The 20,113-nt window shown below is 38.5% G+C and overlaps 2 protein-coding genes across 2 annotated transcripts in view; one reads left to right on the top strand and one right to left on the bottom strand.

The window, feature by feature from the left end:
* The first annotated feature begins 218 nt into the window (after nucleotides 1–218).
* Nucleotides 219–14,863, top strand: LOC107495373 (uncharacterized). Its single transcript, XM_021125919.2, has 2 exons — nucleotides 219–768; nucleotides 13,962–14,863. The coding sequence occupies exons 1-2, from the start codon at nucleotides 271–273 to the stop codon at nucleotides 14,622–14,624; spliced, it is 1,161 nt and encodes a 386-aa protein (XP_020981578.2). The 5' UTR covers nucleotides 219–270; the 3' UTR covers nucleotides 14,625–14,863.
* A 3,569-nt stretch (nucleotides 14,864–18,432) lies between these two features.
* LOC107495292 (fatty acyl-CoA reductase 3-like) overlaps nucleotides 18,433–20,113 on the bottom strand; it is a 27,729-nt gene continuing 26,048 nt past the window's right edge. Inside the window, exon 10 of the mRNA XM_016116400.3 lies at nucleotides 18,433–18,762. Within this exon, the coding sequence (XP_015971886.1) occupies nucleotides 18,609–18,762 (154 nt within the window). The 3' untranslated portion in view covers nucleotides 18,433–18,608. The remainder of the gene's footprint in view (nucleotides 18,763–20,113) is intronic.

The following is a 20,113-nucleotide window of genomic DNA, read 5'->3' on the forward strand; positions in this document are numbered from 1 at the left end:
AATAAAGATGTCAAAAATATCTTTTTATAAAATTATTTTGTATAAAAATATGATTTATGTATTTAGTCATATTTTAAATAAAAATAATACTTTTATAATATATCAAAATCTAATCTTACCATTTATCATTTAAAGATCAGCAAAAAAATTTTTCAATTGAAATATCCACCAGTATATATATATATATATATATATTAAGAGTGACAGTTGGAAGTAGAATCCGTATAATTCATTCCAACTATCAAAGGCCATTACTTAACCCAAGAAATCATGGACGTTGTGCTTGACAAAGGTGCCACCCATGATGATGGTCATAGCCTCCCAAAGGTGCGGATCTTAGCCGTGAAGACTGTGGCACCGGTCAAGGAAACTCAGCCACGGCTAGCTCAAAAAGTGTTGTTAGCCAGTAATGACCATGATACCATGCAGCCAAGGAGCATTGTTGGAGGGTGCTACCAAGTAGTGTTCTACTATAATAACGATAATGGTGAGGAGAGTGATTGGTCTTTTTATGGTTGCATTGTGGAGTCACTGTGCATGGCCCTAGTGGACTACCCTATACTCGCTGCCAGGCTCCTGGAAAGAGACACGGGACTGGAAATTGTGTCTATTGATTCTGGGTTTCGACTATTGTCGGCACAGTGTCAATGGAGCTTGTCACAATTTCTTGATCTCAATGAGAGACACAATGATAATGAGACTGAGCTTGTCTACTGGAAGGAAATTGATGAGACACTTCCTCAGTTCTCACCCTTGTGCTCTGTTCAGGCAAGTACATGTACTTCACTTCCGTTTCGTTTAATGAATTACTAGTGCATTTACCCAAAGTTTAACCACGTACCCATGTGAATAATAAGGTTTTAAGGGGACATAATGATACCTTTTCTAGTTAGTGGGGGCAGAGGAGTGTGGAAACAGATTAAATCCATTACTAAGTTTATCCATTTAAATTGGCGATTTTTTTTTAAATTATATCTGTTTAAATTTTAAATTAAATAAATACGTTATATTTAAATTGTTTTTTGTTTTTTTTTTTAACAAACGAACTCAACACACAGAGTGGAGCGATAAGAGAGTCGAGTCAAAACTTAACATCCACAAAAAGAAATAAATAAAAAAGTATCCCTTGTGCTATTTATGGCATAGCCATCAACAGCTAAAGGGATCCAAACTACTCCACTCTCTAACGCTGGTCAAAGAACTCCGAAACACCTCTTTTACACCTGCTTCCTTGTTATTAAAGATCCGTTTGTTTCTCTCTAACCAAACGTTCCAAATAACAGCAAAGAAGCAAATGAGCCACTTTTTGCGCTCTTCTTTTCTGTTGGCGACGCCTATCCAACTCTCAAAGTGCTCTTTCAGTTAGCCCAGAATAGACCAGAGTTTCCGAAAGTCTGATAACCAGTCACACCACACCTGTCAAGTAAACTCACAACCAAAGAACAAATGGTAAATATGCTCAACCTCTTTTTTACACAGTACGCACATGTCATCACCATGGCTAATGATACCCAGCCTACGCAGTCTTTCTTTAGTATTAATTCTTCCTATCAACACAAACCAAATAAATACCTCCACTCGCGGTGGAACCAAACCTTGCCATATGGTTCTTGTGAAATTATAGCTGGTAATATCCTCTGGAGTTGTTTCTGAATGCATCACCTGCACAAAAGAGTTAGTTGAAAAAATGCCTTCTTTGTCAAACTTCCAGACAACTCTGTCTTGCGTATCATAAGCTAACTTTACAGGTCGTAAAGTCTCATGCAGTTGATCCACTAATTCCAACTCTCATTGATATAACTCTCGCCTCCACTAGAAATTCCAAATTCACTCTAGCCCATCCCAAAATCCACAATCCCCTATGATAGATCCTCTTTGGTTTGAAATAGAGAAAAGTCTCGAAAAACTCATCTTTAGTGAACCACTTTGTAGCCAGACGTTATCCTTGAATTGCAAGTGACAGATATCCTTCCATGAACTCCCTCTACTAGGCAATGTCTAAGCAGATAACATTACATTAGGGTTCAAGTTATAACAGGAGCATATAACTTTCTTCCATAATGGACACTCTTCTTTTGAAAAACGCCATGACACCACTTGAACAGGAGGGTTGTGTTCCTAACCATGGCGTCACCTACTCCCAATCCACCCAACTTCTTAGGAGCCTGAACCATTTCCCACTTAACCATCAGCACACCATTTCGACCGTCCTCCTTACTCCATAAGAATTGTCGCTGCAATGAAATCAACATTTCTGCCACTATTTTCGGTATCTTGTACAGGCTCAAATAGTACAGAGACAAGCTATTCAATACAGATTTAATAAGGACTAGCTTACCCGCTTTATTGAGTATTTTTGCCTTCCATAAGCTAAGTTTCTCATTGACTTTATCAATAATAGGTTTCCAAGTACTTACCAGCCTTGGGTTTGCTCCTAACGAGATGGCAAGATATCTAATTGAAAGATTAGCCTCCTTACATCCCAATGAGTTGCACATGTTGTAGGTCCACTGCTGATCACAATTGATTGGGATTAGGCTTGACTTGTCACAGTTGATACTTAACCCTGACATCAACTCAAAATACCTTAGCAGCCTGGCATAGTTCTTAATGGTCTCTTCCTCCGGTTGACAGAACAATATAGTGTCATCCGCAAAGTGGAGGTGTGACAAGTCTATATTATTCTTGCCAACCAATAGAGGCAATATACGTCTGTTTCTGACTGCCTCCCTAGCATCCTATGCAGTACATCAACAACAAGAACAGATAAAAATGGGGACAGTGGGTCACCTTGTCTCAAGCCCCTCTCCATCTTAAAAAGGTTTAGATGGTGAGTCATTTATCAGTATTGACATTGATGCAGTACCAACACACTCCTTCACCCATTCTCTCCACCTCTAACCAAAGTCCATCTTCTGTAGCATTATATCCACAAAGCTCTATTTTACCCGATCATAAGCCTTCTGAAAGTCCAATTTAATGATAGCTGCTTTCTTCTTTCTCATCTTTAACCATTGCACTGTTTCACAAGCAATAAGTGCCATATCATGTATTTTCCGACCCTTCATGAATGCGCTCTGAGTCTCCCCTACTAGACCTGGCATCACTGATCTCAATCATCTGACCATCACTTTAGAGATCACTTTATACACACAGCTTACCATGCTAATCGGCCTGAGGTCCTTAATCTCTTTGGCTCCAGTAAACTTAGGTGTTAGGGCCACCCACGTAATATTGGAATCAGCAGGCAATCTTGATGACCGAAAGAACTCCAGAACAGCTGTCGTAAACTTCGTACCAGTCTCATCCCAACACTTTTTAATGAAGTTCATGTTATACCCATCACTTCTTGGTGCCTTTGATGATTCACAATCCCAAACCGCCTCCCTGACCTCTTCCATTGTCGGCATCCTCTCCAAAGCTATGGAATCTTCTTCATCGATCCTATTTACCAGACCATCCCTAAATCTCACAATCAGTGACCTCTCCTGATGATACAAATCCTTATAAAACTCCATGATAGCAATCTTGATCCGAGCTTGATTTCTTATCAATCTTCCATTAATTATCAGAGCGTCAATACTATTGTTCCTTCTTCTTGCCGATGCTAAGTTATGGAAATACCTAGTATTTTTATCCATATGCTTCGCATGCCTGGATCCGACATATGCTTCCAGTGTAGTTCCTTTCTCACATACCCCCGCTTGCAGCAGCTTACTAGAGCCTTCCTTCTAGCCTCTACTGTACCATCATAAACTCCATTGCCGACCATATCATCTATCTTCTTGATCTTCTCCTCAAAGAGCTGAATTTTCTTGTCCATGTCACCCAAATTGTCCTTATGCCATATCCCCAATGGCATCGTTAGAGCCTTCAGCTTATCTGTGAATTGTATCTCATCAAGATTCCTCCATTCCTCCCTGACCATTCTTAGAAAACCACCATGTGTGAACCAAGAATCTAAGCTCCGGAAAAGGCGTGGACCACTTCTGAATTTGGAGTCCTCAACTATAATTGGGTAGTGATCTGATAAACCTCTTGGGCCTCCTTTTCAACGAATCTCCAGGAACTCCTCAGTCCATTCTACAGTCACTAGAACTCTATCAATACGACTGCAAGAGTGGCCTCTAGACCATGTAAATTATCGATCATTCAACGGTAAGTCCACTAGCTACATATCTTGGACCCAACCTTTAAAATCTTCTGCAGACGATGTTAACCTGTCCTGACCTTTTCTTTTTTCAACCTGAATAACCTCATTAAAGTCACCCATATAACACATCGGAACTTGACATAGGCCAGCTATAAAACTCAATTCCTCCCACACTGTAAGTTTCTCCACTCTAGTGTGAGCAGCATATACCAAACAAAAGGCACAGCTGAACCCATTCTTTATAAGAACTCCTTCAACACATAACCATCTATCTCCTTTGTAACAGTTATTCATTCTAAACAGCATATCATCCCACATTAACAATAGAACCCCAGATGTTCCTTCCGATCCTATATACTCCCACCCCACAGCATCATATCGTTTCCCCAAATACGTATTACATCAAACTTAGTCACAACTTATAGTTTAGATTCAACCAAACCTAACATGTTCAATTTTTGCTTCTTTTTTAGTTCTTTCACCATACTCAATTTTTCAACACCCCGTAACCCCCTAACATTCCAAGAACTAAGAATCATTTCACATATGTATTACACACCTTATTGAGTTTTTTCGGTCTGCATCTCCGTACCTTTTCTTTCTACTTTGCCATCCGCCTTTTTTGAGCTAATGCTTCATTCTATTCTTGAAAAATTGCCATGATATCCTCTTCTTTGTCGTACTGCACTGCTCCTGATTCGACAGCTAATTCCTACGCCTTCTTATTTTCCAGCATCTGTTCTTCCCTATCCAGAGCCATTCCGTCATTGTTCTTCAGATTACCAGCACCAAAATCCACGCGAGTCCCAGCCTCAGCACAGCCATCATCAAGCCCCGCATCATTCAATGTCGCACAAACTTCCAACTTGCCTCCATCTTGTTCTATTCTGACTCTACCGTCCATAGAACTCTGTCCGACCACTGTTCCGCTGACCTCTACGTCTCCGCAGTTCCGTCATCCTTGCAAGAACGCTGCCTCTCTGTGCCGGTGATGAGAGGTTGTCTGCTACGGACACACGATCCATGGAGAGGCGTTTCGGTGGTTGTGATGCGTCCTCCACGGTCTTCATCGCGGATCCAACAGCGCCGACTTCTCCTTGACTGTGGCGCCATAGCTCTCCGGGTTGGCCCTCTATGTTGTTGCGAGAGAAAGCCACGCCATCGCAGCCCTGGTTCGTGCAACCATTCTAACTTGTACTAGCAGCGCACAACCCAGGTGTGGGAGCGTTGTGCAGAATTGGAGTAGGAGCAGGCGTAACCCGACCCTGTCTCCCTATCGCTAGCCCGCCTTCCCCTCCTGCCCGATCCTCCCTTGCCTGACCCAGTCTCCCTTCCACCAGCCCAACTCTTCCTCCAGCCCCATCAGCCCGACTTGGGCATTTGTTAGATGGGATAAGGCCCATCATTCTCATCTCAGCACAATTGGCACACATTTCCTTGTTGGGCCATATAGGAATCCTTTTTTGGTCATTTTCTTTCTCCCAGTTGGAATTTGTCTTCAGCCCAACATTATTATACCCCCGGATCACCGTTCTTTCTGATTCCTCATCATTAGCCATATCTTTGTATCCCATAAAATCAGCATTTCCTTCTAAAAGAGCATCATCTGTTACCCTTTGTATTTGAAATTGAACATTCAAAATTTCCTCAGTAATTACCAATCTATCCTTAGCTTCTTCCTCCCTCGACACCGCCATCATCAATTCAATTTCCGAATCTCTGCTTGGCACTGGCACTATCGCACTCAGGCTGCTCTCACCCAAAATCTCACATTCTGTTGAGTGAAAAAGTACACTTACATCCTCAAGTTTGCACTGCAGACCATAACTCTCACGGCCAACCTCTTTAACTAAGACATCAAATCCACTAGTACCAATCGTGATGTGGATCCACTTGTTAATACTGTCCATAATACAAGTATCAATTTGTACTCTTCCCACACTAAAAGAGAGGCCTGACTTTGTGGCTTTGTCACATTGAATAACTTCTCCCCTTTGGCTTCCTATCATCATGAACGTCTCTGTTGACCACGTATTCAAAGGAACACCAAAATATTCAAGCCANATCTCCATACATGATGAAAGAATTGCAGCAAAGTATTCATTTTGAACGTGAAGGCTTCTTCTGTGCTGATTACACTATCAAAAGTCAGTAACGCTTTGTACGCTCCTAATTCTCGGACTTGCACTACTTGAGGCAAATTCTTTCCAATCAGGGTCTTTAAAAAATTATAATCAATCGCCTTTGTTGTTCCTCCTATTAGACTCCTTTGTAACCAGTCGAGGTTCTCTTTTGCTACAGGTACATCTATCTTTTTTGTCCACCCATTGACGTGTGGATCCTCTTTCTTCTCCTCTTTCTTCAGTTTTTTCACCAATTTTCCAAAAGACCCGTGGTTCTCATCACGACGAGGTTGATGCTTAACAGTAATCTGGGTGTCATCCGCCCTATGATGTCTCGTCATATTCTTCACTTCATTCGTACGCCGATACTTGGCTTCTCCTATCGAAACAACCTTACCTCGTAACCTCATTCTGTTCATCTCCGCAATAGCCTTCATTGCTCCGCCCTTCATAGTATACTGGATGAATGCAAAAATGTATATAGATCCATTCTTTTGTTTTCGTGACAGATAGATATCATTTATACATCCAGTCTAGTTGAACAAGTGGTACAACTCCTTCTTATATATATATCCTCCGGAAGACGATCTACAAAAATAGAGAACGATTCGTTTTCCAGACGACGGAACTCTTCTCGATTCCAAACCCTCGAATCTCTACTCAAATGCCTAGTTCTACGCCATCCTTGTGTTTCCCACCCACTCTCTCTCTTTCTCTCTCATCTCTCTCAAACCTAAATTATTTTTTTCTTTTGTATTTATCAAAAACAACACTTTTTTTTGTCAATATTCTTTTTTTTTTGTGGTGTTTTGACGGGGCTTAGCGCCCAAGAAAATTAAAAATCAAGGATAAAACGGGGCAATGATACCCCTCTAGCATCATCATCTATAATGTTCCTTAGCCCTGCTGGCATAGTGTCTATGAAATGAAATCCAAGGCATGCTTGTAAACTCTCCTTCGCAAGCCAATCGGCGCTTTTGTTTCCTTCCCTGTATGTGTGACAGAGTTTTACATTCCAGTCTCTTTGTATTAACTGGCTGATGCTTCTTATGATTGTTTCCGGATGATTGTCGCTTTCTTCTCTTTTGCTAAGAATTTGGAATGCTATTTTTGAATCAGTTTCTAGAATGATTTTTTTGAATCCCAAATCCCAAGCTAGTTTCAATCCATGGAGAATTCCCCAGGCTTCTGCCATGAATGCTGTTCCTCTGCCAATATTCGCCAAGAACCCTGCTACCCATCTTCCACGGCTGTCCCGAATCAAGCCTCCACACCCTGCTGTACAGTGCTCCTGTGAGACTGCTCCATCACTATTGATTTTTAGCCATCCATCCTCCGGAGGTTGCCACGCAATATGTATTTCTTTTTTCTTCCTTGCTCCCTTAAGGATATTGACTTTTTTAAAAGCATTATTGATCCTCTGCAAATATTCTTTAATACATAAATGTGCATTGCTTGGTCTTCTAAAAGGGGGGTCAAAGATCTCCTTATTCCTCCATTTCCACAGCCACCAGCAAGTCACAACAAATTGGGACAGCCATGGTTGTGCATTAGCACCGACTTCCTTTGTAAGATTCCAGCGGATCCATGTCTCGAAGGGAGCTCTATAGAAAGTGGTTATGTAAGAGGGTTTCACTAACTGCCGCCAAATTCTTGAGGCTTCTGTGCAGTCCCTTAATGTGTGGAGTAATGTTTCTGTATTATTGGGGCATCGGTGGCAGTTTGGATTTGCACCAAAGATCCTCTGCCTCCTCTCTGAGGTCATCAGCTTGTTTTGAATTGCTAACCACATAAAACATTTTATACGCTGGGGGCCTTTCCATTTCCATATAATATTCCAGGTTTGGTCTTGATTTTCATTTGCTTGAGAGAGTGTTTTATAAGCACTGGCTACTGTGAAGTTTCTATCTTGGGAGGGACTCCACATGATCTTGTCCTCACCTAGGCTCTCTTTCGGGGGATGGCATGCAGTAATCTTTAATATTTTTTCTTCTGGAATGAGTTCCCTTAGAAATTCCAAGTTCCATTCTCCATTTTCTAACACTACATCAGCCACTTTCATATTGAGAATGGAAGTGTTTATTTCCTGTATATCCTCAATAAGAGCTTGTTCATGATACAACCACTTATCTCTCCATAGAGAAGTCGACTTACCATTTCCAATAGAAACCCTCAGGTTCTCTTTCATGTCTTCTTTGATCTTTATCAAATCTCTCCAAAACTTTGAGTCTGATGCCCTATTTTCCATGTTCAGGATTGAATCTTTTTCCCTTCCATATTTATTGAAAAGGACTTTCGCCCACAGTGTCTCTTTTTCATGCATTAACCTCCATACTTGTTTCATAAAAAAGGCATCATTCATGATATGAAGCTTTCTCATGCCTAGGCCCCCATTTCTTTTCGTTTTACAGAGAGTGTCCCATTTCACAGCATGCAATTTTTGTGTGTTTGAGTTTTCTCCCCAAATAAATTTTCTCTGCCATTTTTCCACTTCATTGCAAATTCCAATGGGAATTTTTGTATGTAGCATATCAAAATTGAGCATTGGGCTGATTACAGTTTGTGCAAGAGTGATGCGCCCTGCAAAGGATAGGCAATTGGCCTTCCATCCTTTTAATTTGCTCTTTGTTCTTTCAATAATGCTTTTAAAGTCTTCCTTCTTCTTTCGGTTGTTTGTCAAGTAAGCACCTAAGTATCTTCCTAGGCATGGCACTTCATGGAAGCCGCATATCTCCTTTATGCCTACTCTTTTGCAGTTGGGAACGTTCTTAGAGAATACAATGGATGTCTTTTCTGCATTGATTTTGAACCCCGATGCAGCTCCAAATTCGTCTAGAGTTTCAAGCACAACTTTCATTTGATTTTCCGTTGCTTCCGCAAACAGCAAGAGATCATCAGCAAAAAGAAGGTGTGATATTTGAGGTCCTCTTTGTCCCGCTTCCATTGGTATCCACTTTCCTTTTGTAACGGTCTCTTCTATGAATTGCGAGAGCTTGTCCATGGCGATGACGAAAAGGTAAGGGGACAGAGGATCCCCTTGCCTTAGTCCTCTATTTGGCTTGAACATATCAAGTTTCTCGCCGTTCCACAAGATCTTGAAGGAAACTGATGACACGCACTGCATGATGATGGAGATAGTTTTTTCTGGCATTCCGTACTCCAAGCAGCATTTTTCCAAGAAACGCCAGTTCAAACGATCATAAGCTTTTTCAAAATCAATTTTAATAGCCATAAAAGAATTTTTCCCCTTCATTTTTCCCATGGTATGAACCATTTCTTTTGCAATGATGATGTTGTCATGGATTAGCCGACTTGGAATGAAACTCGACTGATTCGGAGCAATTCTTTCATTCAAAGTGGGCTTTATCCTTTTGACCAGAATTTTGCTCAAACACTTATATATCACATTGCATAGGGCAATGGGTCGAAATTGAGAGACAAATTCAGGCTGGTTGATCTTGGGTATAAGTGTTAGAAGAGTTTGGTTTACCTGTTGTATTGAGGGGGGATCTTGCCATAGTTTCTGAATGAAAGCGCAGATGGAGCATTGGAGGACCTTCCAATTTTCTTTAAAGAACAGTGCGGGGTACCCGTCTTCTCCAGGCGCCTTTAGGGAACCTATGCTGTGGATAGCTTCTTCAATCTCACTTGGATTGGGCATTCTTTCTAACATCTGTCTCTGTTCTTCTTCCAATCTTTTATATTGCCAGCTGCATCGAATAGTGGGGCGCTCTGGTCTTTCATCTCGGTATAGGTCAGTGAAGAAATTTGAGACTATCGATTTTACGGCTTCTACCTCTTCACACCAGATACCATTATTGTTCCTCAGCTTCACTATCTTGTTCTTCCTTCTTCGCACCAGAGTTTTTGTGTGAAAATATTTAGTGTTTCTATCTCCTTCTACTAGCCACTTTTGTCTGGATTTTTGTAGCCAGAAGATCTCCTCTTGATCCAGGATTTTTTCCAATTCCTCCGAGAGGTCTTTTTCCAGCCCATCAAGAAACTTGTTCCTACCATAAAGCCTAGATTTTTGTATCCCTTGAATTCTATTCAAAATCCTCCTCTTCTTTCGAAATATGTTACCAAAAGTTTCATTATTCCATTTTTTCAGACTTTCAGTTAAATTGTTTAAGGCTACTGGAAAGTCATACTCATTATTCCAAGCACTTCTAATAACATTTGGGAGGTCCTCATGTGTATTCCACATGGCTTCATACCTGAAAGGTCTCTCTCCTTGGGTGCTAGTCTCAGGTCTTGTGTATAGCAGCAGAGGGTGATGGTCTGATTGTATTCTTGGCAGCACCTCCATAAATGCATTTGAGAAATTTGTACGCCACTCTGAGTTACATAAAGCTCGATCCAGCCTTTTATAAACTCTTTCTTGGCCTTCTCTTATTCCCCCCTTCCATGTGAATCTTGATCCAGAATAGCCTACGTCTATGAGGTTGCATTTGTCAATCCAGCCTCTGAAACGTCTACACGCATGGGCATCATTTCCCCCTCCTCCTTTCTTCTCACTTTGCTCTGCGATGTCGTTGAAATCACCTATCATCAGCCACGGTAAGTTCATGTTTCTTGAGATGTTGTGCAAAAGCACCCACATTTCTTTTCTTTGTGCTTCCTGTGGACTCGCATACACAGCCGTAAGGCTCCATCTCCTCCGTTGATTGTTTTCAATTTCCATATGCACAAATTGCTTGTGGGTTGACATAACTTTGATTTTGAAATCATCATTCTTCCAGAGGATCCAGATCCCTCCAACAAAACCGACAGCTTCTTCGACTATGGCATGATTGAATCCCATTGCCTTAATCACCTCTCTTGCTTTATTTCCGCTACATTTGGTTTCTACCAGAATAGTAAGGTCAGGTTTCTTTTGGTTTTGCAACTCCCTGAGGGTGCGAATGGTACCTTTGCTCGCTGCCCCTCTAATGTTCCACATCATGATCTTCATTATATAACGCAAAAGTCTTATCCAAAACTCTAATCCAAAACAAAGACACCCTAACCCAAAAGGTTGGGATAGCAAAGAGGCTCAAGGCCTCTTAATCATCATGCATATCCTCCCTCGTTAATGAAGGAGGTACTTCTTCCTGTGCTTCTCCTTGGGCTTGTTCTCTTTCGAAAACTTCCATGGCTTCTACTAGATCTTCTGAATTTCCGGATCCAAAGTCTGGCGGGACTGGGTCAGGCGGTTCCTCCATGTCGCAAGCCTCTATTCCAGTGGCCTCAACCATTTCAGTGAGTTGAGAGTCTTGGGTATGGTTGTTGTTTGCCCAATTTTCCTGAAAATGAACGGCTTTGTCTGTAATGTTCATGCTAGTATCTTCCTGGGTTTGGGTTTTAGTCTTGGTTTGGGTTCTTTCTTTTCTCAGGGTTTGGGCTGTTGTAGTGGCAAGAGTTGGGTTGTTTTGGTTTTGGGTTTCTTGTGTTTTGCTATTTGTCTGTCCTGGTTTTGGGCTATTTTTGTAGGTCTGGTTATTTTCTTGTGGGATTTGGTCTTTTAGTTTTGCAGGAGTATTCCTCTCCAGAGCTCCTTTATTTCTTTTGTCTTTTTCGGTGGTTGCCTTGCTTCCAGCTGGATTTGTCTTATCGCTCTCCTCCTTCTGTGATATCACCACAACCTCATTTTGCTCCTTGTCTCCCTCCACTACCTCATACTGCAGAGCTGCAAAGCGAGAGGTGTGCTCCTCGTACGACATAGCTTTTTCTTTTCCTTTTTGACCGTTACTGGTTCCCTCTCCATTTTTCACTAATTTCTTCCCCCTTGTCCTTTGTACTAGCATCCAAGGGCCAAATCCGTTATTCTCCTCTACAATTACGCCTTTGCCCTTACTTAACTCCCCTTTTCCAATTTTGCCCCCGTCTTCTTCCTCTGTCCCTGCCTTTTCGTCTCCCTTTTCTTCATTATTGTTACTGGCGTCTGGTTTTTCTTGTGACTTTAAGCTTGGGCATGAGAATTTTTCATGTCCAAAGCAGCCGCAATTGAAACACACCATATGGAGGCCTTCGTATTCTACTAGATGAGTGACACCATTGATTTGGTATTGGGACACCAGGGGTTTGCTTAAATCTATCTCCACGCAAATTCTAGCATATTTACCTCTGGAGATGTTTTCTGTTGTCATGTCAATCTTCATGGTCCTCCCAATAATGTTGCCAATCTTCTCCAATATTGTTCTATTGTAATACTCTATCGCAAGGCCTGGGAGACGAATCCAAGTTGCCAGTGTATCTATTGTTGCTGTGAGGGGGTTGAATTCTGGTTTCCACCATCTAATGGTTAAGTAGTGGTCAAGAATTTTCCAGGGCCCCTCCATGAGTGCAAAATCCAAATCTTCCATATTATAGAATTTCACAAGGAAGAAATCATTTCCGAGATCGATAACGTCAATGCTGCCGTTCTTCCCCCACATTGTCTCTAGTCTTCTTTTGAGCGCCACAAGAGAAATTCTCCTTCCCAGGAGCTTAACTATGATTGATTCCCACCATTCTTTGCATATTTCTTTTTTCAAAGATTCGCTAATCACCAGATTGTATACCCCATTTTCAGTTTTTTCAATGCTGATTTCCTGCTCTTCATCACTCTCCTCAGCACTTTCTTCTTCCATTTTGTCCTCCTGAGACTCCTTCTCTACTTCCTTTCCATTTCCCCCTTGTTGTGCTTTTCCTGCCCTGACAGCTTGGGCAAAGGATCTCTTGCTGTTTTCTTCATTGTTTGTTCTCATCACTCCGATTACATGTATGTCTGCTTCTGCTCCTTCAGTACCCCTTTCTTCTTCCATCCAATCTTCTTTTCTGGCTACTGGTGTAGAATTTCCCGTAAATTCTTCATCTTCTACTATCTTTCTCACCTTCTTCGAAGACCTGTGTAGCAGGTCTCCTTCCGATCTTGCGCTCAGCCTTGGCCCATGCGGTCTAGCAGCTCCCCCTCTCACAAAGCCACCTCTCATGGGGCTCTCCTTCGTTATTGTTCAGACTCGGCAAGCACCTGGTCCTTCGTTATCTATCTTTTTGTCAATATTCTTTACAAGAATGATTTTTTAAAAAGACAAATGCAAAGTAAAATATGCCATCCCATTTAATTTGTTGGGTTGACCATAAAGGATTTGGACTGAAAATTTATGCCCATGAACAAAACATTTAGTCAATTTGTATAACCTGGGGATATAGATAAATTGAATCTCTTGACCCAAAAAAAAAAAAAAGATAAATTGAATCTAGATAGATCGTACTAGCTAGTCCATTTAACAACTTTAGTGAGTGTGACTACTCGATAAGCCCTTACATGCATATTTGCATAGGACTACAGGAGGCCATATAAAAAAAAGTTGCTTATTCGAGTTGTTCAAATTATATTACTTTTTCCATCGACATCAATTAATTTTTTTAATTTTAAATTTTAATCCAAAATTTTAATATTAAATCCTAAATTCCCAAAAAATAAAGCAAAAAAATATTTTAATAATAAAAAAATGGATTAATTTCGACTATTTAAAAATTAATTCTCTGTACTTTTTATATTATTATAATGGAAACCTAAAATGTAAGCTGACTTACCATTTTTCTTTCCTCGTTCATTTTTCAGCCAACTGAAATTCAAAGTTAACATCTCATATCATGAAATTCAAATGTTTTGAATATTTTATTGAAAGTGATATGTTTTTCCCCACTCACTGTCTTAGGTGACTAAGTTTGAATGTGGAGGGTACTCAATTGGCATTAGCTGCAGCCTCTTCTTATTGACAGAGGTTTTGGCAGTTGACAACTTCCTCAAGAAATGGACAGAGATATACCAAGAAATGTTACCCCAAAATGGAGAAATTAAGAAATCCATATTTATCCACCCTTTGGTGAAAGATCATGAGGTTCTCCCCAGCCATGTAATCAGCCGCACATTCAGCAGAAAGCGAGCAGAAAGCATGATTTTCAAGATCACTTCCACCACTGATGTGATGATCATGAGTATCAATCAAGAAACATGGAGGGAGTTAGCCATGCTTTGTGTTAAAAACTTAGAACAAAAACATAACATACAAATGGGTTCAAAATTTTCTTTCCTTGTGAAGAAACACTCATCCTCATCATCAAGTGGGGTCATCACAATTGAAAGCTGCTCAAATAATGGTGGAAACAATGTTAAGAGGTTGGGTCTCAAATATCAAATCTCCCTAGCAACGTGGAACGAGTTTGGATTGTACAATGTAGCATTTTGTGAAGCAAACAAACCTGTTCATGTTTCATGTTGGGTTGCGTCTTCAGTTCCTGAAGGACATGTTATGGCAATGCCACATCCAAGGGATAATTTATCTGCAGTGATTATAGTCACACCTCCAACTCCAAATTGAATTGAAGCAGAACATACACGAGGATAATATCCATTTAAGCTTAGCTTGCAATAAATAAATCAAGTTAGCTTATGAGCTACTTGTGGATAGATTATTAATAAAAGCTTATGGATCGACCTTATATATAAGTATGGTTTGAATTTAAGGGTTTGAACGTATTTATATTAAATAAACCGAATGGAAGTGCTGTTGTATTTGATTTAATATATATGGGTTGTGATTTGAGTAGATAACTATAATATATTATTATATATCTAAGTTAATATACTTTTTGGCGTTCTTTGAAAAAGTTTAAAATTAGTGAAGGGCTCTGCCATCTTATTTTGAGTTTTTCAAAAAAGATTTTTAACTTTGAGTTGAAGAGAAGAATTTATTGTCTAGCTCAAATATTTTTGAAGAGATTTTTTTATCGTACAACATTTTCGTCTTCTCTTTGTAGAGTTTACCATTTTCATATACGGTAACCATGAATTCATCGAGCTCATTGAATTGAATGAGCTTCTTCTTACATAGAGTCTTAGCATCAAAGTTAAAAAACTTAGTAGCCCAATAAATTTTATGCTTTAATTTTACTGGTAAGTGACAAGATTAGCTATACACAAATTGGTATGGTGATATGTCAATGAGTGTTTTAAAGGCTGTTCTATATGTCTAGAGAGTATTATCTAATTTTTTGATTCTACTTGGCCACTTCTCTGAGAGTGATAAGAAGTAGTCACTTTATGTTTAACCCTATATTTGTGGAGAAGAACATCCAAGAAGAGCATCCAATTGCTTGTTACAGAAGTGACTTCTTCCATCACTAATCAAGATTTTAGGAATACCAAACTTATTGAAAATGTTTTTTCTGAGAAACAAAAGTATCACTTGAGCATTATTAGTGGACAATAGCATTGCTTTCACCCATTTAGAAACATAATCCATAGCAATTAAGATGTAATTATTTGAATATGAGGGAGAAAAAGATCTCATAAAACCAATTTCTCGCATATCGAACAATTCCACATCTAGAATGAAGTTTGGGACATTTCTGCTTCTTTGGTAAGTTTTCTGACCTCTGTCCATGTGGACAATTATTTCAAAATTTCGCACGGCTAATGGCATAGTGCATCATGTTAATAGTATGGCATTGAACTCCACTTTTTTTTTGTCTTCATCATTCCACTCCATTTCTTTTGGAACAATTTCACCTTGGCATTGGTCTTTGTTGAAACATTTGGGCTGTTTACGATTATCTTCCATACGTTGTAGGTCACGAACTGTACAAAGATCATCATCCTTTCCTTCTTATAGGTGTAGTTCTTACCATTAAAAAATGATAGTATGTTATTGGACTGCCTTCGTTAAAAGTGTAAGCAACCACATTTGCTCCTATGTTGACCATTTGAATATTTTCTCTAAGTTGTTAGACTTGATGCTTCAAACCTTAGCTCTTGATACCAATTGAAGGTTTTTCAATAATTTAGAGAAGAGAGTTTAGGGTCGCCTTTTTAAGGTTTTAAAACTTGAACACCAAAATAGATTCGGCATCTGTTGAGTCTGTGATGGCGATTATGTAGGAAATAATTTATTTTCGTTTCATAATGAACGAAATAAAAACAGGGTAGAGAAGAAAAAAGTATTCGGTCATATATCCTAGTTCAACCACCTTATACAATGTAGCATACATCTAGTCTCTACTACAACTATGAGATAGCGTTTGTTTTGAGGTACTGAGACAGAGACTGAGAGACTGAAACTCTGTATCATGTTTGTTGGTTCAAAGACTGGTACTAAAATTTCTGTCTCTATCTCCAAAATTTCAGTATTTTAGTACCTCCAAAATGTGGGGACACAGGAAACTAAAATTTTTAGAGATGAAGACTAAAACTTTATTAACATTTTATACCTAAAATACCCTTATTTCAATTAATTAATTTCAATTTTACCCTTTGTACAAATTAAATTAGAGTTTCATTCTTGTTTCAATTTCTGTCTCAATTTTTGTCTCCCATTTTGTACCAAACAGAACACTGAGATTTATTTCAATTTATTTTTCTTAGTCTCTGCCTTTCAATCTCAGTTTTTCCTTTTCTATTTCTCCAATAAACTCTACCTAATAGAAATTTCACTATCTTTTTCAGAGATAAAAAACACCAATTTTATTGGATTCTTCCTAATCCTATTTGGGACGACTCAAACTTCTAACCAAGCTTGTTTTGTCTAGGTTCACTCCCTACACTCTCAACACTAAGTGCTAAACCAACTTAGTAAGAGAAACCTAGGTTCACTCCCTACACTCTCAACACTAAGTGCTAAACCAACTTAGTAAGAGAAACCTCTCATGCTCACGACACAAAACAAAAATATATCAAAATAGTTTGACATATTCAATGACATTTTTTTTCAAATTCAACTCTTTTTTGTCGTTTTTCTCATATGGCCTTTTCATATATCTCACAAATTTTTTTTACCATAAAAAATAAAAAAAAAAGATAAATTGAAAAAGTAAGATATTCAATAGAACTACATGAAGGAAAAAAAATAAGATAACTTAAATACCCCTTTAATATAAGTGCATTGCTTCCAAAACTTCAAATTTAACCAATAATAAAGATTCTATTAGAAACTCATATTAGTATTTTCTCTCCTTATCTTCAATACTTTACTCATTACTCTTTTTATTGAGGAGTAATGCTTCCAAAATTTAAAACCGTCTTTGGTGACAACTTTGCAACAACAGTAGAATCATAATGTCTTCAAATTTCAAAGTACTTGCTAGATCAACACTTTTGATCTTAAAGTTTTGACCACAAAATACATTATTCGCCCTTCATTTTATCTGAAAAATAAGAATTCCTTTTTCTTCTTTTTTATCAAAATGTTGCAGTATCTTAAAGTAGCTCCAAGTAGCTATTTTGTTTGTATATTTTAATTTTCGTAACTACATTTTTTTCAAAACAAAATCAATATTTGATTTTGTCTTTGGCTCCATTATTTAACTTTTTCCTCCCGTACTTATTTGATGAAAGTTTTTGGCTTGTAATAACAAAAAGTGAACTGCCTTTTGCTTGATTTGCTTCACCCGGAATGATAAAGCTTTAGCTATATCAAAAGCTTTTATCCATGTAATGAGCCATGTTGCTGAGCTTTGTTTCTATTTGGACTTTGCAAACAAAAACGATTATGGCTTGCAACAATAAATCATACATAAAATAATTTTGGACTTTTAACTCAATCAAGTACCTATAAATTAGTCATCACCAATAACAAAGCTGTTTCTTAAACTCAAGACATGTATGTGAAGATCATTTTCTGATTTCTGTTTTCAAATGACTCCCCACACATTATAAAAATAGTTGGTGTTGTTGTGCGAGTGACCGACCTGCTCAATGATGAATATGAAGTTATTCAGAATGAATAACGTACCTGTGACCTAGTGAGTCATTTGTATTTATAAAGTTGTTGTGTTTAGGACGGTTATAAGTATTTTCAAAACTGATTTGCGGAGCTTTTGCTAATTATCTCGTAATTGTGTTTTAGTGGTTTTGTTTAGAGAGATTTGTGGAGAGATTCTTGTGCCGATTTGGGTTGACACGTAGTTTGATTTTATAGAATAAGTCCGTTAGTAGAGCAAAACACATACTCTTCACGTACTCCTAATATAGCACGTGTTTATTTAGTTTTAACCATATTCCGATTTATAATTTTATCTGAGTCGAGTTATAGCCAACAGATTAATTGGCAAATTGCATTATTTAAACTTAGTAAATGAGAACAAATAATACAATAATACAGTGTCAAAGTTTTCAAACTAATTTGGGAGGCAGCTAGTTTATATCAATTACATACACCGTCTTTGATTAACAAATAAATAACATACAGATGGATTCAATCACTCTAGCACAAATTTAAACTTAACATATACAACACTATATATATACCAGCTTAAATAATCACTTTAATTTTTCTTTTTTATTGGATAGTGCTAATTAATTATAATGATCACTTGAAAATGTATTTGACGAGGCCTGGGATATGAGTGTTTATAAAGTAATCATCCCAATTGATCACTTTAGGATCGAAGCAAAACAAATCTGTCTCTACCCTTCCTTGTGTTGCTGCCACTCGCAGTTTCTCTGTGTTCATATCATCAAATCTGCGTCCCAAAACACATTTTCTCTCTTACATACATAGCCAACAAACATAATATTTAAAAATATGTGATAAAGTATGTTGTTGGATTATTAGACTAAAAAAACTAAATTAAAGAAATTGAGTTGATGGCTTAATGATGGCAAAAAATAATAAATTTTGATAACCCGAACATTTCTCTTAATTAATAATGACTAGTGTTAAGAAGAGTGAAGAGTTTGGAAAACTCTTGTTAAATTTTAATGATGAACAAACATTATCAAAATATTAAGATTACAAAATTATTAATTTGATCTTAACTCATATGTGCTTAATTAATAATTTTGTTGTGCAGATTTCTGTTGGGCCGAAACAAAAGAATATTAACAAAGCCCAACTGTTGCAATATTGGTTCAGTTTGTGTTGAAGCTAGTTATAATTGGGCCAGAATAAATATTAATGTTGCAAGCCCAACCAAATGCTTTCTTATTTGCTTCCTATGCTTGATCCGCTACACAATTGTATCAGGAAAGCAAATGCTTATCAAATGGGCCAGCTTTGATCATATTGTCACAAGCCCAAATTATACTAAAAAGAATAGGTTCCATGCTTGGTCCGAAACAAAAAGAAAAATGAAAGCATAGTGCTTCCAACGGAACCAAACTCTAACAAAGTGATGGATTTCAAAATCTATTACATTGTTAATTAATGCATGGGGAACATGAGAGAGAAAAATTCAGCTGAAGTGATTGATGGCTATTGTGTCTTACACGCCACTCAATAGGGAAGTAAAAGCAAGCTAAGCCTAATTAATTTGATCAACCACTTTGTGTTGCTTTTCTTTCAGATTCTTTAATTCTCTCTCATCTCTTTCTTCTTCTCTATTCGGTCCTTGTCCAGGAAACAATGGACACCGTGCTCTTCAACGAAGAAAAGGAAAGAGTTGCATGCATCAAGACCATCAAGCAAATGATGGCAAGAAAATATACCAAAAGAAAGATGAGCTATGGCTAAGATTACTACCAAATATGGTTAGATTTGGTGAGGTAATCTTGGGCCTTTCATGCTCAAAATGGAAGAAGAAGATTCGGCCAAGAGGGAGATTCTTGAAGCATGGCTTGTCTTTAATTCTGCTCAACCACCACAGGGAGTAGCTAGAGTGGCGAAGTGATGGTTGAAGGCAGAGATTGAAGCAGATGAAGTCATCATCATCATGAGGCATCAAGGGCCAGAAATCCATCTTGGAGAGGAAGCCAAGGATGGAGAGCCCGGATTGATGAAGGTTGATGATCAAGAAAGGACTAGAGGTAATTGCATGTTGGTTAATGCATGGTTATCTCTTCTCTCTCTGTGTGGCCGAACCGGTTCTGTGTTTG

Source organism: Arachis duranensis, chromosome 6 (genome assembly GCF_000817695.3).
Source record: "Arachis duranensis cultivar V14167 chromosome 6, aradu.V14167.gnm2.J7QH, whole genome shotgun sequence".
In the NCBI taxonomy this organism is placed as follows: domain Eukaryota; kingdom Viridiplantae; phylum Streptophyta; class Magnoliopsida; order Fabales; family Fabaceae; genus Arachis; species Arachis duranensis.